Source organism: Oreochromis niloticus, linkage group LG14 (genome assembly GCF_001858045.2).
Source record: "Oreochromis niloticus isolate F11D_XX linkage group LG14, O_niloticus_UMD_NMBU, whole genome shotgun sequence".
NCBI lineage: Eukaryota > Metazoa > Chordata > Actinopteri > Cichliformes > Cichlidae > Oreochromis > Oreochromis niloticus.
Window position 1 is genome coordinate 23,976,744 of NC_031979.2, and position 25,271 is coordinate 24,002,014.

Below are 25,271 nucleotides of genomic sequence, written 5' to 3' on the forward strand. Positions count from 1 at the left end.
GTGTCAGAATTATTCAACTCTTCGCCAGTAAGGAGAGAGGGAATAAATGAAAGAAAGGTAGATGAAGGAGATAAAGATGGAGTGAGAGAGTGAGCTTTCCTCTGAGTGCTGCTCTGGAAAAGATTTTTGTATCCCTGGTCCTCGAGGCACAGTCCGCCCATCTCAGGAGAGCAATAGGAGTCCCCCCTTGTGTCCCATAGTCAGACACTGGCTGACAACTCTTGACAAGCCAGAGGATTTTCACCTCTTTTACACACATGTACACATTAGAGCAACATGTGAACTCACACTGAATTTCTGTTGTCTTATTTCCTGCATTCTTATATTCATTTTGTTTAAACTTTTTTTCATTTCCTTTGTACTTTCTCTCACACGCAAACTCAAACTTAGGTGCACACATGCCGCATATTACACACATATAAAAGCAACACCCTCTTTCCACACACACACATACACACACACACACACACACACACACACACACACGCTCGCTCACTGGCTCCAGAAAGAGTCAAATGGCTCAATGTGTTAAAAGCATTAGGTAAGCATGGATCCAGCAGTGCTCCTCAGGCCGATATCACATGTCCTGCTTCATTACAGTCTGTTGTATACATTCGGCTTGATCTCTGACCCTCCATCTATCCATCGCTCTGTCTTCCATCCCTCCCCTCTCGTTTCCCCCTGGTGTACTTTAACACAGAGTGGGTCATCTCAAGATGTTAGCAGAAGAATAAATGAGTTCTGTTGTTATTGTAAATGTTGGCCCAAGCTGCTCTGCTTTGGAGCTCAAGCAAGAACACTTTCACTCTTTTGGAAGAGAGGAATAAAAAAAATCTATATGTAAAAAAGTATGTTGATTTAAAGAAAATCTGATTAACGTAATGCATAAGGGAAGTTGAAGCTGCCGAAATTAAAGGAAGAAGGGAGGGAAGAAAAAGATAAATATAAATTAATCTCACTTTAACAAACTAGCCTTTGTCCACATGGGAAAGGTCCTTTTTCCTAAAGCTATTTTGGGTCCTGATATGACATTAACTGCTGGGAGGGTGCTGACCAAAACCAGCTGAGTGGTGGGTGTACGAGGCAGACGGGACCAGGAGAGGGAGAGAGATCAAAGCAGCAGCCCAGAAACCTGTAGCTTTCTGACTTTACCTCTACTCCTGTCAGAGGCAACGAAGAGGAAATAACGATACACCTCACATCCCGCAGCTGCGTGTGTGTTAGGCGGCGAACACACTGAGGCCTTTGCTCCAAGGTTCACCGCAGCACTTGGCCCACTGCACCACACCTGTCTCTCCATTGCAGGCAAGCAGGCAGGGCTAGGTTAACATTAGCACTTTTCTTCCCTAATAAGCAGGTTACAGTGTGAATGCATGCGTTTGTGTGGAAGACTGCAGCTAAGAAACTCAGGTCAGCCAGCTACTTGTGCTCAAGGCAAGAGAGGAGGTCAGGCACAGCCGTGGAGGATGAGGAAGGGGGACTCTAGTGGCAGAAGGGCTTATTGTGTGAGGAAAATTGGCTCTAGTTATTGTAGATGATGGATAATAACAACAATTTTGATGTCACAAAACATATTCATTGTGCCTTTATCTACTACTCCATGGCCTTCAGAGAGATCATTCTGGAAAATAAACTGGATTTTTTTTTTTGTCTGTTAGTTGATTCACATTGTCTCAACAGAATCTTGCTGAATCAAAACATAATGGCCTTAGCCTTTGCTCTTATGTTCTATGCCAGAGTAGAAAAACAGGGGAGGTGGGCAGTATGAGGGGTGCCTTGACTTGGATAGTAAGGGGTTCCTTTTCTCACAGTTGTGTCTTTTGCCATTCTTTACTATCAGACAGACTGTCTGATGCAGCACAGCAGACAAGAAAAAGAGTCATTATTTCTTTCTTTGCTCCTCTTTTTCCCATTCTTCTCAGCCCTGACTTTACTGGACCTATTCTCATATAAAGAAGGAAGAGATTTTGTTAATTAGCTTTAGTTCAGAGACACCCATAAACCCTCCCTCTTCCTCCCAGCCCCCCCCCCCATCAGTGTAGTCGATGAAAATAGCAGTGTATGTTTATGAGCGGTGCAGAGCTAAGTTCTCTGTCTGTGTCTCACAGTTCATCAATGCTCAATGACTGACTGGGCCTATGTCTCTCTGGCAGAGTTTATATTATGTGCACATACACACATAAAAGCACTCACATGTACCTTGACTTATACTGCTTCTGCTCGCTAAACTTCACATTGTCAGTAGTTCCTAAACTGCCCCACAGGTAATTGTTTAACGTTGTTTATTAATATTACCAACAATTAACCATTTCATTCTTCATCTCGCCCCTCTCTTCAGTGGTCCTATGCGTTGGAGAAGCCCAACACAGGAAGTGTTTTCAGCTTGGCCTGGTCTGCGGATGGCACCCAGCTGGCCGGGGCCTGCGGCAACGGGCATGTCATCTTTGCCCATGTGGTGGAGCAGCACTGGGAGTGGAAGAATTTTGTGATCACTCTTACAAAGAGGAGAACCATGCAGGTAGAAAGATTACCTCATACAAATGAGTTTGTGTTTGCATCAAATTAGTTTTCCTTTCTAATTTAACAAAGCAGGTGATAAAAGACTGAGGAATTCTAAAGTAAACCAAAAGACAAATATATTTCAGTAACTTGTGCATAAATAAATGGTGTAATCATATACGTGTCCAAAAGAATCATAGTAAAAATCATTTTGTTTCTGGTCTATAATAAATAATAAAAGTTGCTTTTCTGCTCTTCAGAGCTGTCTGTGTTGAAACCAAAATCACTGAAAATAAGCTTGCCTGTGAGGGAAAAGGAGTATGGATATTTATCCAAACACTTAACAGAGCCAACTCCGTTATGTTGGTGTAGCAAGAGAATTGAAAAATAGTGCAATGCTATAGGCAGACTATACAGAGGTGAGTAAATATGCTATATAGCGAAGCAAATGCCTCCCAGGCCTTGGCTAGCTGTGGCCATATATTATAGGAGGACCCTCCCAATGTGCCAGTGTGCAGCCCTGCAATGACAATGACCAGCCTGTCTCGCCGCCTCCCTCGCTTCACCATTCTCTACTCTTTAAACTTGCACTCACCACAAGGTAGCGTTTACATGCGGTTAACACACCCAAGTGTACACACACACACACACACACACACACACACACACACACACACACACACACACACACACACACACGTATATTTTCAGGCAGGGCCGCGCACACACCTACAGAAGCAGGGTTACACACGTGTGCCAACACACATGTGCACCCATAGACAACTCTACCAAGTGCAGTTTGTGTAAACCAAACAAAGTTGGGTCATCAGCCATTTATTTTCAGCCTTGCAGGCGCTTCTCTGTCTCCCTCCTCCCTCTCTCCTCCTCGCAGTCCGTTTTAAAACTGCACATCTGCCAGTGGTTTGTGAATCAGCCAGCTAAATTTACCACCTTGCGGTCAAATGTTTTTTATTCCTGGTTGTGTTGCATGTAAATTTGGATTGCTGGAGGGAGCAGAGGAGGAAGATTTGTAAAGCTGTAAAAATAACCCCACCTTTCACCTGGTGCTGGAAAAGGCTCCTTCATTCATTCACACAGAGAGCTGGAGGGAAGTATTTATCTACGCAGGTGAAAAAATTAGTACCGACCGCTGCACGCACGCACTTAAAACAGTAAGAACTGCTTTCCCTGTGTCCACAGCTGACCTACGTATACTTGGACTTACTGTATATAGTTTCCTGTGTATATTACGAATAATTACACTCCACTGTGTACGTGACTGTGTTCAGTCCTCTGCTAGTGAAGCTAGCATCTTTCCTTTTTTTGGGTTTTTTGTTTTGCATTTTAAATGAGAAAAGTCATCCCTACACTTTTTTTTCCACTTTTAAGTCCCCCTCTCTCCTCTCCTTTCCTCCCTTTTCCACAGGTGAGGAATGTGCTGAACGATGCAGTGGACTTGTTGGAGTTTAGAGATCGAGTCATCAAAGCATCTCTAGCATACGGTCACCTAGTGGTTGCAACTTCCCTCCAGTGCTATGTCTACAAGTGAGTAGTGCACGTTTTTGTCTTTTTTTAATCTTTGTATCCTCTATTCAAAGTCATAGTTTCTCATCATGTACTTTCAGGATGTTTTGTTGTTGTTGTACAAAACATGCTCCTCTTTTACTGAGCAAACCATGAGAAAAGTCTTTTGATTCAACCAGAATATACTGAAATCTCATGCTGTGTAGCTAGAAAAACCTACAAAAATAAAACATAACCACACAGAAAAAACTGGTTCTGATGGGAGGGGAAAACAACCAAATCTTACTAAGCTGCTGATTCATTTCAGGCTATTGTTACTTCATGATCTGTGTGTTTTGTAAAATATGGAGACATTTTTTTTTTTGTTTCACTTCATGGAAAAATAATAGGATTAGGAACAGGAGAACATGTTCTGCAGACTTCATCCTATAATGATTGTTTTCAGCCCTGCACTCTTTATGCTCACTCTGCAGATTTATCTCCTCTCCATTCAGTGATATTGTCTAAATATTGTGTCTTTTATTGCTTTTCACCCTTTTGCTCTGGGTCGTATTTTTGCTTTTTTTCTTCCCTCATCTCTGCAGTTGTGCCAGATGTAGCACAGTTATTTAATGTCTGCGACTGTGCTGTTTATTTTTGCCAGCTCAAGAAACTGGAATACTCCTCTCATCTTTGACCTAAAGGAGGGAACAGTCAGCCTCATCCTACAAGCAGAGAAGTGAGTCTTTTTATTCCAGGAGCAAAGCAGCAGGAGAGAGAACAGGCTGTTGGATCATCTATCAGCTTCTCTAATGCTTCATTACTCTGCACTGGCCACTCATCAAGCAGCAGCCAACCTAGCAAACACACACAAAAACACACGCGCACATGGACGCACGCACACGTACACACACACACAGCCGGGTTGTGCTCTAGCTCAGCCAGCCCTGTCATACAATAAGGCTGAGAGTGAAACCACTGGGGGAAATTAGATTAATATGGAGTAGCTCTTGTGCAATACTCCAGTGCAGTGTCCCTGACACTCAGCATGGAGCTAAATAGATTACTGGCCATTTTGTAATCGCAGTTTAGATTGATGAGTCATACTGAGTAAGTTAACAGTGTGTTGATGTTCAGTAAATGTTTAAATTACCTTCCTGTGTCAGTTAATTAACTCTTACCGTCTGTTATCTATTTAATTTCCCTGTTTGCTCCCCTTTATTCCTCACCATGTTACCTCAGTCGTATAATGTGTAGTATACAGCATATACAGTAACGTGGCCTCTCTTGTCTCCCCCTCCCAGACATTTTCTACTAGTGGATGGAGCAGGGTTGTATACGTTCTCCTATGAAGGACGATTGATATCGTCCCCAAAGTTCCCGGGTATGAGAGCAGATATCCTGAATGCTCAGAGTGTCTCACTTAGTAACGACACCATAGCCATTCGGGACAAGAGTGATGAAAAAGGTGAGGGGAAAACTCCATGCTTACTATAAAATTTCAAAATCATATGGACTGTGCTTTTACTGTGTCCTCTTTCTCTTTTTCTCTCACAAGTTATCCTTCTCTTTGATGCCCTGACTGGAAAGGCTCTTGGTGATGGGAAGCCCTTGACTCACAAGGTTAGTCCCCTGCTTTCTTTCTGACCAAATGTACTTCAGGAACAAGGAAGTTCTCCGACCACATCAGATTATTTATTTATTTATTAAACTTTGATTACACAAAACGAGATAACTTTATGCTCACATGCCACTTTAGTAAGTACACGGCGCTAGTACTTGGTTGGACCCCCTTTAATTCTTAGTGGGAAGATTCAAGAAGGTGGTAAAAACATTCTTTAGCGATTTTGCGTCCATATTGTCATGATAGCGCCACACAGTTTTTACTGATCCATGATACTCTTCCACCACACCCCAAAGGGGAGAGTGAGACTGGTGACTGTAGAGGTCATTTAAATACAGAAAAGTTATTATCTTGGTCAAGAAATTAGTTTGAGGTGATTTGAGCTTTGTGATTTGCCTAAATGCATTGAGTTGCTGCCATGTGATTGGCTGATCAGATATCAGCATTAATGAGCAGTTGAACAGATGTACCCAACAAAAGTGCCCGGTGAGCATATCTGCTGCTTGGACCTGCATCTCGGAAGATACCTTAAAATTATGTTATAAAGCAGAGTGTTACAGATAAGCAGAGAAGTGTAGAAATGTTTTGTTTTTTGTTTTGTTTTTTGTCAGTGTGACTGGTTAGAATGTGTTAGTATTTGTGTTTTATTATGTGTTGATATGATAGGAAATAATAACAGAAGCTGTCTGATGGTGGCTGTTCAAATGTGTGTTTATTTTTTCAACCAAAACACAGAGTCAGAGTGAACACACATTTGTTTAGTTTTAGTATTACACACAGTTCAGTTATGTATAACGCAGCCTCCCATTATTGTGTAACAAGCTGTATTTATTATGTTTTCTACAGCCGAGTGAAAAGTGAAAGGTTTTTATGCATGCTTCATCAAACTGAAGCCTTTTGCTGTAGTAATAACAGTAATAACACTAATTGAAATTGTTTTTAATTAGATCATTACTTTAATGTTCACATGGGAACATGTTTTTTTTTAAACTTCTGATTCATTTACATGCCACTACTGCACATCTTGAAGTTTTGTCTTCCTTCCCGCATAGTTTCTGAATTGGCCTCTCTCTCTGCTCCACTTTTCATTCTTTTCTTACTCCTCACCCCCGATCTGGTCATGGTAGATGGCTGCCCATTTCTGAGTTGGGTTCAGCTGGAGGTTTCCTCTTGTTAAAAGGAACTTCTTCCTCCCCCCTGTTGCCAAATGCTTGCTCACAGGGGATTGCCTAATTATTGGGGTTTTCCCTTTTTTTACAGATGCTTATCATAATATGATGACAAATAGTGATTACAAAGTATTTTCATAGCATTAATCCTCATAGAGAAAATAATGCCACAAGAGAGCAATATGTACGTTAATAGATCCATGGTGTTCATCGCGTCTTCCTTCAAGATATGTGTTTTCTTTCTTTGAACTGAGCTAAATTCTAAGTAGTGATATGAGCCTTCTGAATTTGCACCTAAAATGCTCTCAGTCTTTAATTTTGAAGTTCCAGCTAAACCTCCTATTATCTTGAGCAGCAGAAGACAAAGTTACATGAAAAATAAAAATAATTCTTCCAATTAATAAGATAAACTGTCTCCATGTGCATGAATTGTTCAGTTACAGCTTAGTAACAATAAAAACCTTTTTTTCAACATGGCCTTATCATGATAAAGGGGCATAATTTAGTGCATGATCTGATCAAAAAGGGATATAGTGAAATTTATGTGTCCTTGTCAGTGCTGCTGAGACCTTGGTGACAAACAGTTGTGGTCAGATGTTTCCATACACTCATCATGGGCATAACAGTCATGGTAATTTGGGGCTTTTAATGATTTCTTTGAAGTGTTCTTTTTCCAGAATGGGATGGTTGTAAAGCATACAACTTTATTGACATTATTTTGGATTTTCTCTAATACACATGGTCAAAAGTATACATACAGGCTCAAATCTATACATACACTCACTTAAATTGTTTATTAAGTGCTGTGTAAAGTTCTACAATGTATTTTAACTTGAGAAGGCCAAGGCCTATCTATCTAGGCCTGTTATCTCTGGTAGTTTCTCTTTGTCAGCATTAAAATAATTTGTTTGACAGCACTCATTGGACTGACCAATACTCAGAAGAATGGGAAAGTCCAAGGAACTCAGTGAAGGTCTAAGAAGGATAATTGAAGATTTACACAATTTGGAAAGATTCTTTGTAGCCATTTCTAAACAACTGCAGATTCCAATGTCATCATTACAAACAATTATACTTACTCACAAGTTATTCCGATGTCTTACCTCTTTACTGAGATCTGGAAGAAGACCAAAACCGTTACCCTCAGATGAGAGGAAATTAGTTGGGATGTTCAGGAACAACCCAGATTCAAGCCTACCATGAACTTTATACTGATGGAACACCCGGGAACCTGACCACACTGAAGCGAGTTTTACATCACCGTGGACTGAGAGGGTGCCGACCAAGAAAGAAATCGACATCTTCAAACTCGACTGAAATTTGCAACTGTCCACGCAGACAAGCCAAATGCTTTCTTTCACAAAGTTTTATGGTCAGATAAAATGAAAGTCAAGCTGTGTGACTGGTCACAATCAGAAGAGATATTTTCTTGAGGTGTAAAGGCTTTCTAAGAACACTGCCAAACGTGGTGGTAGCATCATGTTCTGGGGTTGTTTAGCTGCTAGTGCTATTAGTACATTGCACAAAGTAGATTGAATAAGGAAGAAGCAGGACTACCTCCAAGTTATTCAATGTCACCTCAGATCAACGGCTGGATGGTTGAAACTTGGACACAATTTGGTCTTCCACCAGGACACTGACCTCAAGATACATCGAAACCGGTTTTGGAATGGATAAAGCAGGCTGACATTAAGCTTCTGGAATGGCCTTCCCAAAGCCCTGACCTCAACCCCACTTAAGATTTGTAGACTAAAAGCTGAGCCTGAACCAGGAAACCGACCATTTTAAGTGAACTTAAAAGAGTTGTCAAACACCCAACCAGAATTTTAAGAAGCTTGTTAATGGCTACCAACAATATCTGATGAAGGTGCAACTAGTTAAGGGACATTTAATATTACTGGGGCTACACAGTGGGGCAAAAAAGTACTTAGTCAGCTACCAATTGTGCAAGTTCTCCCACTTAAAAAGATGAGAGAGGCCTGTAATTTTCATCATAGGTATACCTCAACTGTGAGAGACAAAATGAGGAAAAAAAATCCAGAAAATCACATTGTCTGATTTTTAAAGAATTTATTTGCAAATTATGGTGGAAAATAAGTATTTGGTTATTAACAAAAGTTCATCTCAGTACTTTGTTATATATCCTTTGTTGGCAATGACAGAGGTCAAACGTTTTCTGCAAGTCTTCACAAGGTTTTCACACACTGGTGCTGGTATACCTATGATGATGATGATGATGAAGCCTTTATTTGTCACTTGCAGTTGCCTACAGCAAAATTGGACCTCTTCCGACCATACATGCGATACACAAACATCACATCGGGGAGACAGGTCATAACAGGTAGCGTAAAGAAAAACAATGAAATGTACAACACAATAGGGGATGATATGTTAAAAATTGCAGGCCTCTCTCATCTTTTTAAGTGGGAGAATGTGCAGAATTGGTGGCTGACTAAATAATTTTTTGCCCCACTGTATCTATGTATTTGAGCCTGTGTGCATAATTTTTGCCCTGTGTAGATTAGAGAAAATCCAAAATAAATTCAAACCTGTGCACCCAATTCTAGTGTTTTAAAGCCATTAAAGATATATGCTGTTTAATCATTCTGCTCTGGAAAAAGAACATTTAAAAGAAATCATAAGATCAAAATTACTGGGACATTTATGTCCAGGATGAGTGTATGGAAACTTCTGGCCACAACTGTATTTATACCATTATATGGTTTTTAGCCAGTATAGCAGCCTCTTTTAGCTTCCCCATCAAAAGTCAACATCTATAGCTCATCAGCAGGGAGAATTTGCAGACTTACCTCTGCTAGTGATTACTATGATTGCTATTGTTTTCCATGAGTAGAGATGGGCTAATGGGTCTTGCTAAATAGGATTTTAGAGTGTAGTTTGATAGATTATTTTGTAGAATAACAGGTTACATTACACATACACCCTGACCCTGTGAAAGTCATTGACAAAAAGGGAAAGAAAAAAAGTTTGAAACTGCTGACTGTAAATCTTCCTGGCATAATTTTTTCATTGCTGTAATTGTTGAAATGGGGCTGTGTTAAAAGCATTTTTCTCTGAAATATCGATCATGTTGATCATTTAGGCTGGCAATACCCATCTCCACTGCTTATTTTCCATGTCCTTAGGATCACCTGCTGAGGAGGTTTACGTTTTGCTTGCAACCTTCAAGCTTTAGTGAAATTTAATGATGATTCTAATTGCTAATTTTCATCTATACATATACACAGTTTGTTGAAATTTTAGATTTGGACTGTCTGATTTAGGAAAAATATACCACAAATCTCAAAGGATTAGAGACAATAAAGACAAAGGAAAAAAATAGGGGATGGGGTTTGGAATCAAAGTGAGAGTGAGAGAGAAAAAGAAGAAAAGAATTAGAAAAGAGGGAAAAGAAGTAGAAGTAGCAGTAGTTAGTGTTTGTCAGCATGGCTTTGTCTGCCAGCACGCTACAGCTCCAAGATACTGCACCAAAGCCAGCTAATTCTGGCCAGAAACACACACAGGTTCTCCCTCCCTCCCTCCCTCCCTCCTCCCTCTCTCTCTCACACTCACTCACTCACTCACTCACTAACAGACTCTCTCTCTCTCTCTCTCTCTCTCTCTCTCTCTCTCTCTCTCTCTCTCTCCCCCTGACTCTACAAGCACACACATTTGGCAGAAAGACTGTTGGGTCACGGTATAAACTGCCTCTCCCTCTTCCTTTCTTTTCCTGATCTTTTGTCCTTTCCTATTCCCACTTACCTATTTACTTGTTTGTGTGTATATGTGTGTGCATTTCCATGTAGCAGGAGGTGTTGGAGATAGCTCTGGATCAGTGTGGCCCATCTACTGACAGGAAAATTGCCCTGATAGACAAGAACCGTGACCTTTATTTGACCACCGTGCGTCATCTTGGACAAGAACCCAAAATCTGCAAAATTGGTGAGACATGGTGGAGGGAATGCACTTAACAAGATCTGTGATGACTTTCTTTGTTTTGTGTGTGTGTGTGTGTGTGTGTGTGTGTGTGTGTAACTAAGGTTAGATTACTGTAATAGCTGCATACATATTCTGTCTTGTAGGTAGCATGGTTCATAGTATGGCCTGGAATGATGCTGCTAACATCCTGTGTGGAATCCAAGACAACCAGCTCACAGTGTGGTACTACCCAAGTGTTGTCTTCACTGACAAGGAATTATTACCGAAGACACTGTACATAAAGGATGGCAGGTAATTTCCCTGGGCTTTCGCAAAGCCCTTGGTGTGACTAATTAATGAACAATTAGTGTCTATGCTTTGACACACTGGGTAATCCATTAGTGAGAGTGATTGGTCATAGGCCAATGAGTTGTTTTTCAAAAAGAAAGGTTATTGTTGTTACAGGTAGATGCAAGTGGATGTAAAAGGAAAACAAAACAAAAGTAAGGTTCCAGTAGGATGTGAACCAGCATCTCCTGACTGTTAATTCAATTCAATTCAGTTTTATTTATATAGCGCCAAATCACAACAACAGTCCCCTCAAGGGGCTTTATATTGTACAGTAGATCGTACAATAATAGATGTCACACCACCAATCCTCCAACCTCCTTATGAAGACTTGACACTTCTGTTAAATGCGCCCGTTAATACTCAGCTGCCAATTTAACCATGTCTGGTGTGTCAAAGCACCAACTCTAAAAACCACCTTACGTGGGGAGATGCTGGAGGTTCTGACAGAGAACTATTATGGAGTACAACAAATGAGGATGAGAATTAATTGGTGACTTTAGCATATAACAGCTGATACTATTCACCGGAATGGCGAGTAAGTTCCTATTACAAAAGCAGCAAAAGGTTATATTCAAGTTTAGAGTTGGCCAGAGTAGATGGAAGTATATAAGAGAACCTCTCAGTGCCCTTGCATTTTCATCTGAGAGGTAGCTGGAAAAGATGTCAAATATAAACTAAGAGCAGAAATGGAGGCAGCTTTTCTGTACCTTTTAACTCATTCTCCAAAGCAAAATGCATATGGCCAACATCTATCAAACTGTGCAAAGCTTTCTGGCCAGAACGCCTCAGCTTTAGCCAGCATTGAAGGCAGAGTGCCTGCACTGTCAGTACAGGCAATTGTAAACTACACTTGCGTCTGCTACACTAATCTGAACACTTGGTTGTAAAGTTTTTGTGCACATTTTGGACTCACTCACTGGTTTTATTATTCCTGTTTAGTGCTCAAGCAGGCAGAAATTTGAGGAACACCAAAGTCTAAGTGGCAAAAGCTAATAAATCATCAGAAACTGCAAATTTCAGAAAGTTTCTCTTTAGGTTTGTTGGATATACACCAGCCACTTTATTAGATATACCTGTTCAACTGCTGATTAACACAAATGTCAAATTGGCCAATCACGTGGCAGCAACCCAGTGGATTTACATATTTAGACATGGTCAAGGTGACCTGCTGAAGTTCAAGTTGAAAATCGAGAATGGGGAGAAAAGTGGTTTAAGTGACTCTGAATGTGGCATGGTTGCTGGTGCCAGGCAGGCTGAGTATTTCAAAAGCTACTGAGATGTGTCAGATGCTATCATGTCAGCATGTACCAAAATCTCAGAAGAATGTTTCCAGCACCTTTGAATCTGTGCCATGAAGAATTAAGCAGATCTGAAAGCAAAATGGGACCTAACCCAGTACTAGCAAGGTGTATCTAAAAAAGTGACCAATGATGATGTACTACAGGAAGCAGGACGCCCTAAGAACAGTACAAGTTACAGTGGTACCATGGCTGTTGGGCCATTTTATCAGATTTACATATGCCGTGTTTGTAGAGGTAAAATCTGCATTGTTAATGAGTCTGTCGAAACAGCGTCAGGAATCATTTACATGTTATTTATGCATAGCAAACTCATTTTTTTTCCTCTGCCATCTGTCAATGCAGTGTTTACTGTAACAAACTGTGTGTGTCTTTGCAAAGTGAGTTCAGACGTGCACCCCAAGTTCTAAACTACATTGGCACCAAAGTGACATTACGCCAAGGAGATGGTTCATTGGTGTACAGCAGTGTACTACCCTTTCCTGCCCTCCTGCATGAATACAGCATCTCTGCACGCTGGGAGGATGCACTGCGCCTCTGCTGCTATGCAAAAGTAAGATACTGGAAATGTCTTTTACTGTTTTATACTTGTGTCAGTGATTTCTTTATGTGCTTAATGTAAGTGATGTGACATCATTGTACATTTGGTCTCAGTGTTTGTAGAACTGTGTATGTCTTTGCATTAGCTGTACAGCAAAGCCATAGTGAGCATTATACTTTAGCATTGATTACTGCATTTGTTTCACATTGTATTTATGTTAGCAGTTTTGTGGTAGTGTTAAATATCCTCCAGTCTTGGGGCTCTGGTACAGTTCAGCTTCCCATGGCGTATGTCACGCGTATGCATGGATGTTATGTCTGAACCAAGAAGGTAGTAGACAGGTTTATGGGACCCGACCAGCAGGCTTTAATTAGCTTCAATTAGCCTGGTGACTCCATTTACCAGATTAACCCCCCAGACCTCACTCATAAATACACACTCTGCTGCATGCATGTGTGGACTTTCCAAACATATTACTCACACACACTGAGCACAGTGTGAGACTGTGTCTTTGCTTAGGCAATGATGCAATAACCACAAGCTTGGAGAAACGGACAACAAGTAGCAAAGGGTGGTTGGAACAAAAGGGATGGAGAGAGGCACCAGTTTTAAGAGCTTTTTCCTTGACCCCATCCTCTCTGCTTCTGGTAAGAGTTTGGTGGCTTTTCCCAGAACCACAGTTGTTGTCAGTAAGTGCTCACCTGACAGGAGTCAACAGAAACATGTTATAAATTAAGGCAAGAAGCACAGACTTACCATACAGTGACTAAAGCTTATAACCTAATAATTAAGTAGGCAAAAAAAGGTTTATTTCACGTGAAATTGTTTCACGTGAAGTTGTGTTGTCATGTTTACGATCTCTGGCAAGTCCTGCGATGATATTTGTTGTTTGCAGGAGTGGTTTCTAATTGGAGCTGTTTTTCTTAGTGATGGATACTGATTAAAGCAGGAGATTACAGAGTGGTGACTCTTGAGTTCAGTTTGCTCAACTGCTGGCCCGTTTGTGGTCAAATTTTAATTAATCCAGCTGCAGGAAATAAAGTGGTGACACATTTGTTTACATTTATAGTTGTTTTGTACTGCACATACCTCCTGTTTTTGTGTGTGTCATGCATGTTTAAAGACTTGCTTAAAGTATGAGTAAAGTATACCAGAATGCATTGAAGATACAGTCGTACTCTGTCCTTGTGCCCACTGATACATCCTCTTTTCATTAAGTGCTTTTTTGCTAAACATGTCTTTTGTGAATGTGGTCAAATAACTTAATTTTTACTTCATCTCTCCATAGCAAATGGTTTCTAAAACTAAGTAAGTAATAGCTGAATTCTTCAGCTGTTACTTGGTGTATGTCCACCAAGATGAGATTTACAACATACAGTACTGGGCAAAAGTCTTGACCACCCCTCATTTCTTTATATTTTGTTGGGAAAATTGGAAATGCAGTGCAGTGATTCATTGAAACATGTGCAAAGGTGCATGGAAATGCAGGATTAAAGGGAGTTTGTGCAGTTCTAACCAGCTTAAAAGTCAGTATTTGGTATGACCACTTTATTCTTTGACGCTCTTAGCCAAGCTTTCTTGTCTAGTCTTCAGCAGTCTTCAGGAATAGTTCTTCAGGCTTCTTGAAGGACATTCAAAGCTCTTCTTTGGATGTTGGCTGCCTTTTATTTTATCGCCTATCTAGATGATCTCACGCTGCTTCAGTAATGTTGATGTCTGGCTAAGAGACCAATCCATGACTGATAGTGTTTTATCTGTGTTTTTCTATCCCTGTATGTTTTTATTCCATTGGCATTGTTAAGATGAATAATTAAGCTGCTGCCAATAAGCTTTAAAGACTCTTTCAGATATTTTCAGATGTTGCTCATCTGCTGTAGATGGTTTTTTAGGCCTGCAAGTTATTTTGTCCTCCACTTGTCCAGTTTCCTTGTTTTTTCTAAAGCACACTCTGTAGAGATGCCACGTTTTTGGCTAATAGCTCTTTGGGAATCACTTTGGTGGTGCAATTATACTATTTTATGTTTGCCAAATTGTATTATCTTTGGCATTTTTCATAGATTCAGCAAAAGAAAAGGGAACAAACTATGTGTTTTTATTACAGGCTGCTGGTAGCAATTGGTGTAAACACAACACCAGTTCCTCCCTTGAGTTAGGTGCCTTTTTCATGCCATAGGTCATAGGTTGATATTAATTAAAGAAAAAATGGTTTCATTAAAAGATGCTCTCTGCTGTTGTTCCCTTTATCCCTAGGACCAATCTTTGTGGGCATGTCTTGCTGGCATGGCAATGGCAAACAGAGAGCTGACTACTGCAGAGATGGCTTATGCTGCCATCGGAGAGGTAAGAGCATTGCCCTTTGGCTAGTTCAGCTAAACACAAATGTTGTTAACCACCACAAGACCATAAAAAAGAAAAATTCTGTGAAACTTCAGTGAATCTGTCAGTGAAAAGAGATATGGTATTTCATAAATGGTCTAACTTCTCTCTTTGCATATCTGCTGCTTCACCTCTTTCAGTTACCCAGAGTTCAATACATCAACTTTCTAAGGGAGCAGCCATCTAAGGAGTCATTGTTGGCCCACATGCTGCTGTTCAGTGGTCAGGTCCAGGAAGCTGAGGCTGCTTTCTTACAAGCTGGTCTCATCTACCAGGCCATACAAGTCAACATTGACCTTTATAACTGGGAAAGGTATAATTCTGTGTATATGTGTTCATGTTGGAAATGTACAGCTAGGAGAGGGACAGTATAAGCAGTTTTGGGAGATTTTTATTTGTGTATTTATTTATTTTTTAAAATTTTTTTGGCTGTGTAAGGATTTTGTTTTATGGAGGTAGTCTGAAATGAGGTTTTAAAGGGTTAAGGTGAAGCATATTTGTTCACAGAGGATGTATGTCTGTCTGCATCATGTCATCTTGTGTCCAGGGCATTGGAGCTGGCAGTTAAACACAAGACCCATGTGGACACTGTGCTGGCCTATAGGGAGAAGTTTCTACAGAAATTTGGCAGGAAGGAGACCAATAAGAGATTCCTGCAGTACTCTGAAGGGGTACGTTATGGTGGCCTGTCTTGCTGCACTGTATAAACTGACTTAGTCAGCAACACACTGGAAACATTTTTAGCTGTGGATGGTGTCTATTTCTAATTATTTCCCATGGGTTATCAACTTTGTTTGCTCTGCTAATACACTCTAAGTGGCCTTAAAAAAAAAGTTGGTTTAGGGAAAAACTGTGTTACCTTAGCATTTCTGTTTACCACCCAATCAGAAAAGCCTACAGCATTAAACTGCAAAAGGAGGCAAATCTCCAGCTGCACCTGAGCTATTTAATCCCAAATATTGCTTGCAGTAGTGTTACTGGAGTGCTTATCACTGCAACCAATGCCTAATATTATAATTATAGTCTCAAAGTGCAAATAGAATAAAAAAGTTCCATATAACAAAAAAACTCACTGAGACTCTGTTGGTTTTAAAAGGTGGTTGAGATGGTTAAAACCTTCTTGTAAACTGGTTAAAGGAAAGAAAAATCCATTGTGATTACAGTTTTACTTTGTTCTTTCTACACTTGCCGTCATGCCAAAAATGCTTAGGTATATATGTACAGTTATTGTTTTGCCTCTGTTCACGACCACAGTGGAGTTTAGCCCCATTGTCAGAGGCTCAGAGTTAATTTAGACAGACGAACAGTTAGACGAGGCCTGTTTCCCTGATATTTCATTACAAATGAGGCAGGCACAACATCTGAAGTTGAATCAAGGTGCAGTCCCGCTCTCAAGACTTTTCATGCAAGTATTAAAAATGCTTAACATAACATAATATGTAAAATCATGTTAGTCTGATCAGTTAATTTTGAGCCTCTGAAAAATGGGGACCATCTATAAAAATGGCTGTAATTTATAATAAACTGATGAATAAACTGTTAACACCAAACTTATTTGTTAACCCGTTGAATTAAAGCTGAAAGTCTGCACTTCAATTACATATAGTTTTATTTAAAATCCACTGTGGTAGTGTAGTGAGGCAAAACTACAAAAATAGTGTCCTTTTCCAACAAATTATGGACCTAACAGTGTCTACTCTTCCCAAAAATGCTAGCTTCCAAGATGAACTGATCTTCTGTGGACAGTTTGTTTTTTAATCCAACTCTTAAAAAATTGAGAGCGACACAATAATGGAAACTACTGGACTGTACAGATGGTAAATATCCATCTTTAATAAGCTGATCAAACATGTGCCAAAGAGATAAGATAGTTGTTTTGGGTTTTTTTACACATCTAAAACTCTTCCAGTTTGTAGTGTTGGCGCATACAATAACCAGACCATATTAAATCATATCCCATGTAAACAGCTGACCCCGAAAAACTCAGCAGTAGGTAGGATTTCAGCCAGACTGCAAGGAAAAATGTGTGCATGTGACTTCAACCCATGTGATCACCACTGGAGGTTCAAAAGCACTATTATCATCATCCTACACGACCTTCCCAACTCCTGTAAATTGTTCAGTAAACATTTCTAATTTTAAAAGTGTTTGCAGTACTTACACTAATTACTCTTAAACAGAAAGAACCTATTGTAATGCATTACACGTTACTTTCTACTACCCGAGCTCAGCCAGCCTTACAGTTTGGAGGGATTTACAGACGATCTAGCAGCAGCTTTCTTAGCGTATCCGAGACTAACATTTGAAAGCCAGTTTTTTTTTAATAACACTGCTTACTATAATTTGTTTTCCTTCTCTTTTGCTTCCCGGAACTGGTTATCAGTTAAAATAGTGTTTCTTACTTTCTCATTTCATCTCATCTTACTGTGTCTTCCAGGTTGAAGTGGACTGGGAAAAAATCCAAGCGAAGATAGAGATGGAGTTGTCTAAAGAGAGAGAGCGAGCTGCTAACACCTCTGTGAGGAGCAGTGTGGCCTCACGCCGTTAATTTTTTAATTTTTTTTTAATTTTTTTAAGAGGGTCATGTCCGCAATAAGTACAGCAAGTACGATTACCTTCATGTAAAAACCAATACTGAACAATTTGGAGATGTAAATCATAAGCTGTGAAGTTTGTGATACCTGACTTACACTACACACATAGTCTTGTCAAGTTACATATAAAGCTTTAAACAAAATTGTATATGACAGTCTGTTACTGTGGGTGGCTGATAACAGTTTTTTAAGGCTGTCTGTATTTCTAACCAAAAGACCTGTGGCCTTCCTGTTGTAGTGACTGATTTTGAGTGAATCAAGTTTAAAGTTGATCTGTTTTCATTTGTTAACGTTAACTAGGCAAACTCATTCATTTGTAAATATGTATGAGTGTTGTTTTTGTCATGTTTCAGTTTGTTTTTTATATTAAAATATATTTTTATAGTTTACACGTTTAAAGTGTTGCCTTGTGGAAACACGAGAATGTCCATTAATAAAGCACGTGAACCATACTGTATGTATTGATCCGAAATGTCCCGTTTCTTTGTTTTTCCCTTTGTGTCGTGACACTTTACTGGTTTTATACAAGGATCAGGGACTATCTTTGAGGTCTGAGATTTATTTTAAGCTTTGCACATGCACCCTGAAGGTATTTCTGTGTGCATGCGTGTTTTCACAGTCTTAAAATAATGCAGGGCTTCTCTTTTTAAATTGTTCTTGTATTTCCTCCGCTGCTGAGGTGTGAAACAGACCGCTTGCCACGGAGCTCCACCCCCTGGTTGGCAGAGGGCCAGTACATCAGCAGAGGGTTATAGCCTATTCATCTCCACTAGTGGTCCAGGAGGATGAACATCTTTCTCAAGGCTCTTCAGAAACAGCTCCTATACTATGTCATGAAGATGCAGATGGCTACGGTAGAAAGTGAACAAGATGAATCCAGTGAAACAGTGAGTGGCGACAGACACACATCACAGAAAACAGCAGGAAAATCTCTCTCTTGGGTTGGGTCTCTCTTGCTGCTTTATTTTTTTTCTTAGCATCCTGTAGTTTTGGTCACTTCACTACTAAAAGCCTTTTTTTATTTCTGTCTTTCCACCAACTACCCATCTGAACTAATGTATTTTTAAGAACAGAAAAATAAATCATTGATTAGTCATTGAGGTTAAAGCTAGTTGGGTTCACTGAACGTCTTTACCCTGCCATCTCCCGTGTTCAAATTCATAATACAAGAGTAGTGACGATTTTCCTGTAATTTAACACAAAGCAAGTGAGCATCATGTGCTTGGCGTCAAGCACACTTTATCCAAACAACTCCTTCACCTTAAACCAAATAGATGTGAAAAAACGGCTAAACCGTGTCACTGAATGACCGGGTTTCACATCCATTACTGCTGGGAGTGGCCACACACAATAAACAGCAACATGTGAAATCAGTTCATGCTTTCTCTTAAACTATGCATTGCGTGATATACCTGATTCACTCAATTCCACACCTCTACCTTCAGCCGTATCTTAATGTTAAGAATATAAAAGTCACATTTACATGAGACTTTCTATAGTTTTGAGTCCCAGTGGCAAATACCTTACAATAAAATGGTCAGTATAAACATTTCATATGTTTGAAGCTACACAGCACCCAGTGCCAAACAGATGCTCTGCTTTTATTAAACCATAGAAGTGTATATCTATATTCAAAGACTGGCTGGTTCTCATATATTAAATTGATAGCCAAGCTCTCCCAAAAATACACTTCCCGGATATAATGTAGAATTTATGAGGAGGATAGAGAAGGATAATGCTCATTGATTTGACCTTTTTGAAGTTTGTCTGTTCTTTATACCAGAGAGCAATACGATAACTGAATTATGGGCTCTGATTCAAAACCCACTGAGTGTACCAATACTGTATTTATCCCTGTGTTTTTATAGATTTGCATCTCCCATGAGAGTATATAACTATCCTCTCCCCTGAGAGAGGACATACAGCTTTACTGTTGATGCTTACAAATGGAAGTCAGTATATAGTGAAGTACACTGACTAGGAAGGAGAAAATGAATCGCAACAATCACACTTCTCATGGGTTCATTAGCCCTCAAACATGGCCTCATGCTGCTCAGGGTCTCACATCCTTTACCTCATCTACCCATCAGTGGTTGTTTTAGTCTGGATTTAATGCTTTTAAGTCCAAACTCCAACCGCCCACAAATGTCCCTCAGGAAAAGAAAGCCATCAGTGATCACTACTGGCTCTGCCATTATGGTCAGGCGATATTGGTTTACAAAAGCCACCACAATCACACTCAGACTTTTAGAGTTGGGATCAACTCAGGGTCTCTAATTGTAAAGGCTAGCTTTGCAGATACGGTTCTGCATTGTTCGTAATGATGAAAGATGAGCACTTTGGAGCTTCTGGGATAAATCAGTTTAGTTGATTTGATAAGCTGATGGTTATTATCTGCTTTACACCTGCTCCTGTATCTTTAAAGGGATTTAATTTGGTGCACTGTTTATATACAAACACCCCTTTTCATTTCTGCACAGGAAACAGAAAACATTCGTCCATTTTGAAGTTGACGGGCAAATAAATTGAAAAGCATTTTTTCTTTCAGTTCATATGTAAAAAAAAAAATGCAGAACCTTCCATTAATGTAAATTAGAAACGATCCAATACTGTTCGTACAACAAAAGACGTTTGGCTGGCTTACATCCAGCAATAATGCAGATTCTCATTAGAATTTTTGGCCTGGCCCTAAAGATAAGACAATACAATATGGAGAGTGTGACTATTTACCAGACACCCGGTCAATCTCAAGGTAAAGAAATACTAAATGAACAAAATGGCCTTTTCAGTATTATAACAAATGTATGGCATTAATTCACAGAAAGCATGTTTTCTCAAATTCAGCTCAGTTTTCAGTTGAGCTAAAGTGTAATTTCTTGTTTCGTTAGGACAGTTAGCATCTGCAAAACTTGAAGGTATTCTCATCTGGCATCTTCAAATCCTTCGGGTTTAACAAAGAAAAGACTGCATTTTCTTCAATGCCGCGTGTCAGCTAGTGTTTTTCTGTTTTGCTCCTTGGGACAGCAGCTATCTTCTCTGACATGGCTTCATAAAAGTGCAACTTTAGCTCTTATCAGTCTGGAAGCTGTAATCTCATCCATTTTCTTCTTCTTCTTGAATTCATAAGCTGGGACCTGGGGCAGTAAGGCTTCACTCACAGGAGAGATGTCAAGCATCGAGCAGGTCATTTATATAATGCTCATCTATCAGCTCCCAGTGAAGTGTGTATGTGGGGGTAGATTGCTGCCTTCATGCTGATAAGCTAGACTCCAGGGCTGGCTGGTTTAAAAAGAAAAAAAAGTGTCTCAGAAAGAATTATAACAGATATTTGCCTAATCCTTTCTCTCTTTCAGTCCATTTCTAAGGGGGCTGAAAAAAAACTATTTTCTTTTTTTGGATGCAAATTTAATAAAGAAAAGGCTCCACAAAATAGTATGAGAATTTTTCAGGTTCGGCAGTATATTAAGCACTAAGAGAGGACCTCAGTTTGACAGGAAATCTGTTTCATGCTGCCATTAAATTGAGGTGCTGAAGTTTAAAAAAGCTTAATGCGATTGTACCGGAGCCAATTTAGCTGTTCCCAACACAAAGCGCCTCAATTTCAGCCTCCTCCGCTTACTTTATAATCTGCTTTCCATAACCCAAGCGGTCATTTGCATACAAAAGGAAAGCAGGTTCCTGTTATCTCAGAAAACACGTAGTCCTGCATTTTTCTCAGCCTTCTCTTTTATTCTTTACATTCAGGAATATAATTGCACTTGTTCGTTGTATCTCTGCAAGATTTTTTTTTACCCTGACTATATTAAAATAAGAATAATAATGTTTCTGTAGTCTTGCCCAGTCTCCGTCAAACAGAGTTCCGGGATGTCCTTGGGCTCTGAGGTCCTGAGACCTCCAGGGCAGCCAACCTCTGGTCTCCGGATCTCGGTCCTGTTGCTCTCCCTCTGCCCTGGCCGCCACTCTCGTTTTCGGACAACAAGTTCTCACCGGACCGGTCTCTGTGCATGTCTTGCATGCTTTCCTCATAGGTGGGCAAATATTTAACTTCGTCATAGGCCGGCAGGTTTGGAGAGGCAAAGCCCCCGAGGTTGTATTCGGGGTACCGCTCCAGCAGGGAATCCTGGGACGCCGATGTGTGTCCGTGAAAGAGGGACGGCTCCTCGCCGCGGTCGTGGTGCGGGTGCCGCCGGGGCCGAGGGCAGATGATCCGCTGGATGAAGTAGCCCATGGCAAAGAGCAGCAACAGGATCAGGATGCCGGACAGCTTCCGCGTGAACCAGCCGACGTTGTCGAAAAATGCGTGGATGGAGAGCTGGCAGCAGCTCACCTTCGAGCTGGCACTGGTGTTCCCTGTGACGGTGGGCGGACAGCAGTGCTGGTTGGCGCCGCACTGGACCTCCCCGCAGCTCTGGGCGGCTTGACATGCAGAGATCAGGCATGCCGACAGAAATGTGCCAGTGTATGCTGTCCGGCCGCCGCCCGGCATACGGGGCATCATTTCGGGATCCCCGAGGATGGAGCAGCTATCGGCGCGTCTCCAGTGCGCACGACGTCGTATCGTTAAGCCCGCTCAGGTGTTGCAGGACTGCCTTTCCTTCCAGCTGTTCGCGAAATATGTGCTGTCACAGCTTCTGCAGCGAGGAGCGGGACAGCAGGTGCCCCCCCTCCCCCTGCTGAGGACGACCTGTCTGCTTTAGTATGGGCGATCGGAGTGGAGCCACCTCAGTGTCTGAAGGCAGCAGGGATGAGATTCATGAATAATCTTACATCATTATTAGGTGAAGATATCTTTATTGGGTCCTAGCATGTCCTTAAACCAGTGAAACCCGCAGATAGCCAGCCCGCGCTCCTGGTTACATATTCAGCCTTAACCTGAAGTCTCCTGCACAAAGACGCATGCAATCTCCCCAGTTTTCAGACATCAGCAGCCCCCCTCTCTGATCATTACGTGCAATGTTTGCTGCAGAGCATCATGATTTATACTTTAAAGATCCAATAAAGAATGCTGTAGTTGTAGGAGGAGGGCTGACAAGAGGAAGGAGTGAAGACATTGTGCCTTAGTACCTTGTAAAATTTAAACAAGTCTTCGTTCTATAGTGATAGATGGAGAGCAGAGGTCCTTAAGTCCAGGAACAGCAGCAATACTGCAATACAGAATTAATTAACTGCAAGTAAACATCCTGCATTGGAAATGTAGGATAGTGCAGATTATGTACAAATTCACTTAACAGTAATATGAATGATAAAAGATACTATGAAGTATTTGTGGATGAGTAGGGTTGGCTTTGGTTAAGGTGGAGCTAATGTTTCTCATATTGTCCCAAGATCATCATATGTTTCTGAACTCTTTAGGCTAGTATAAATTAATAGAAACCTTTTATAATGTAGAGAGGTAAACAGCTGTAATATCTGAGACTGACGCGTCCCCAGATGCCACTTTATAATCCATTGCACCCGAAAGACTTTAAAACTGTCCCATCACTGAATTCTGAACCAGGCAAAAACCAGCACTGGTGAATGTCCCTGACACAAGGCGCCAACAGCTCCAACCGTCTCATTAAAAATGCAATGTGGATTGTAATGGCCCCCATTAGATGAGTGTCTGGATTCCCATTAGTTCAGCATCACCCTAGAGAACCATGTGTCTGCAGCATTGAAGAACATAACCATAAAACCTAAATCCTTGCTTTAAACGATAGTCTCTGTGCCCCGTGTGTTAATTTATGCTAAAGATGTCCCTTTGGATAACATCCAAGAACAGCAGGCTCACTAAGCTGCTCCACAAGTCCTGAATATTAACTGATTAATTAAACCACTCTGCTTAATTTGTTGTCTTGCAATGAATTAGCGACTTGAATAATTTTCCGCCGTGGTTGTAGAGATCGACCAGCATCATTTTTCAAAGGCCAGTTGTCCTTTTCTTTCTCTCTCTCTCTCTGCGGTGAGCAGCATTTATGATATTAAGACATTACAGGGAAGACTACAGCCTCTGATTCTATTTTAAAAGACAGGGTTGTACTGATAAATATAAGGACTTTAGAGTCTTTTGCAAAGTCTACATTGTATAAATTGTGGTGAATCCTTTTAAATTACAGGAACATTTCACCCTGTCTTCATGTTACTGTTTGTTACTGATAGTCAGTCTGTATTCCTCTCTTTCCTAAACAAGGCCTAATGCACAATACACCAAATCCAATTACTGGACCATTATGACGTGAAATTCAGTAGAAGAAGAGCACCATGCAACCTAATTTATGCAGCATCGTATTTCTTTCTGTAATCTACCTCAATTAGGGAAATGTGATCACAGGGCAACTTTCCAACCAAATAAACAATCAATAGCCTGTGGACCATGGCTCTGAGAGTTCAGAAACCCTTCTCAGTCCCCTGTTTGGAGGGTTTTTCCAGCAAGTCTGCTTCTCAGGAGGGCTCTTATTGACAAGCACAGAGAACAACTGCTATTTTTGATCACAGCTTTCACTCTGTGCAGTGTCTGGAAGGCAGAAAAATGCCGCAACCTGTACAGTATGGAGGAAAAACTGTGGATATTTGGCTTTTAACTGACTCAAATCAAGCCAATGTGAGCAACTATATAGATAAGAATTTAAATAAATGTTTATATCCTGAAGAAAAATTAAAGTGTAAATGAATCCTTCCTTCATTTTCACTGTTCATCCGCACGATTGCCTTGCCTCCCCCCCATTTTGTCTTTTCTAGCAGTTTCCAGCAAACACATCAAACCAATTGGAGACCAACTACATCCCACAGGAAACATGAAAATAACATTCACCCCCCTCTTTGTAACGCATAGTATATTTATAGTTTGGAATATTTGATGTACACAGAAGTAGAAACCCTGATCCTTAAAGACAAATTCAGAATGCGACAATGGGTATTTTATATGCAGCAAATCTGTTAACACCAGCAACACAAAGGCGACTGTGTTCCTGTTGCGTTAACTTGCACAAAGTCTCAGCCTCCTGTATGGCCAACAATCGCTGTGATAACACTTTCACTATTCTATATCACTGTAATAAATATGCCGTCCTGTGTGCTTCCATTAATCTGGCACAAAGGTCTCTTGTGTTGTGCTTAATAATTCAGTCTTGTGGGGTCCATTAGCCGTGTGTAATGATGAATGGCAACGTTCATTTTCATGTGTCGAGGACGCTGATGTACGGCCCGCCCAACAGTCAATGTCACGCTTATCATGTTTGCATTAATTATGAAACAAAGAAAGCCTTGTCCGGCCTCTGGCTTTGTTAATGGGCCCACTGATGGTTCTGGGTTTCACTTTGTTTGCTCCAGAGCAGAAGTCGCAACCTCAGGGTTACTGCCCTGAGATCAACTTCAGCCTCCGTAGCTTCTTTTCTGCAGTATTTATGGAAACAATGAGGT

The 25,271-nt window shown here is 40.6% G+C and overlaps 2 protein-coding genes across 4 annotated transcripts in view; one reads left to right on the top strand and one right to left on the bottom strand.

The window, feature by feature from the left end:
* The window catches only part of ift80 (intraflagellar transport 80 homolog (Chlamydomonas)), a 43,986-nt gene extending 25,648 nt beyond the window's left edge, over nucleotides 1–18,338 (top strand). For 2 of the 3 annotated variants that reach the window (XM_019367581.2, XM_003454796.5), the window contains exons 9-20: nucleotides 2,339–2,518; nucleotides 3,926–4,044; nucleotides 4,667–4,741; nucleotides 5,307–5,470; nucleotides 5,561–5,625; nucleotides 10,602–10,737; nucleotides 10,878–11,025; nucleotides 12,744–12,915; nucleotides 15,154–15,243; nucleotides 15,420–15,592; nucleotides 15,827–15,950; nucleotides 17,717–18,338. In XM_019367581.2, coding sequence (XP_019223126.1) covers nucleotides 2,339–2,518; nucleotides 3,926–4,044; nucleotides 4,667–4,741; nucleotides 5,307–5,470; nucleotides 5,561–5,625; nucleotides 10,602–10,737; nucleotides 10,878–11,025; nucleotides 12,744–12,915; nucleotides 15,154–15,243; nucleotides 15,420–15,592; nucleotides 15,827–15,950; nucleotides 17,717–17,827 — 1,557 coding nt within the window. In that variant the 3' untranslated portion in view covers nucleotides 17,828–18,338. The remainder of the gene's footprint in view (nucleotides 1–2,338; nucleotides 2,519–3,925; nucleotides 4,045–4,666; nucleotides 4,742–5,306; nucleotides 5,471–5,560; nucleotides 5,626–10,601; nucleotides 10,738–10,877; nucleotides 11,026–12,743; nucleotides 12,916–15,153; nucleotides 15,244–15,419; nucleotides 15,593–15,826; nucleotides 15,951–17,716) is intronic. The other variant, XM_019367582.2, reaches the window with a different exon arrangement.
* A 3,243-nt stretch (nucleotides 18,339–21,581) lies between these two features.
* Nucleotides 21,582–24,495, bottom strand: c15h3orf80 (chromosome 15 C3orf80 homolog). Its single transcript, XM_013277305.3, has one exon. It carries the CDS (start codon nucleotides 22,369–22,371, stop codon nucleotides 21,721–21,723), a length of 651 nt encoding a protein of 216 aa, XP_013132759.1. The 5' UTR covers nucleotides 22,372–24,495; the 3' UTR covers nucleotides 21,582–21,720.
* Between the last annotated feature and the right edge of the window lie 776 nt (nucleotides 24,496–25,271).

Excerpts from the sequence above, each read along its gene's own strand:
- c15h3orf80 (XM_013277305.3), bottom strand. The coding sequence starts at position 22,371 with ATGATGCCCCGTATGCCGGGCGGCGGCCGGACAGCATACACTGGCACA.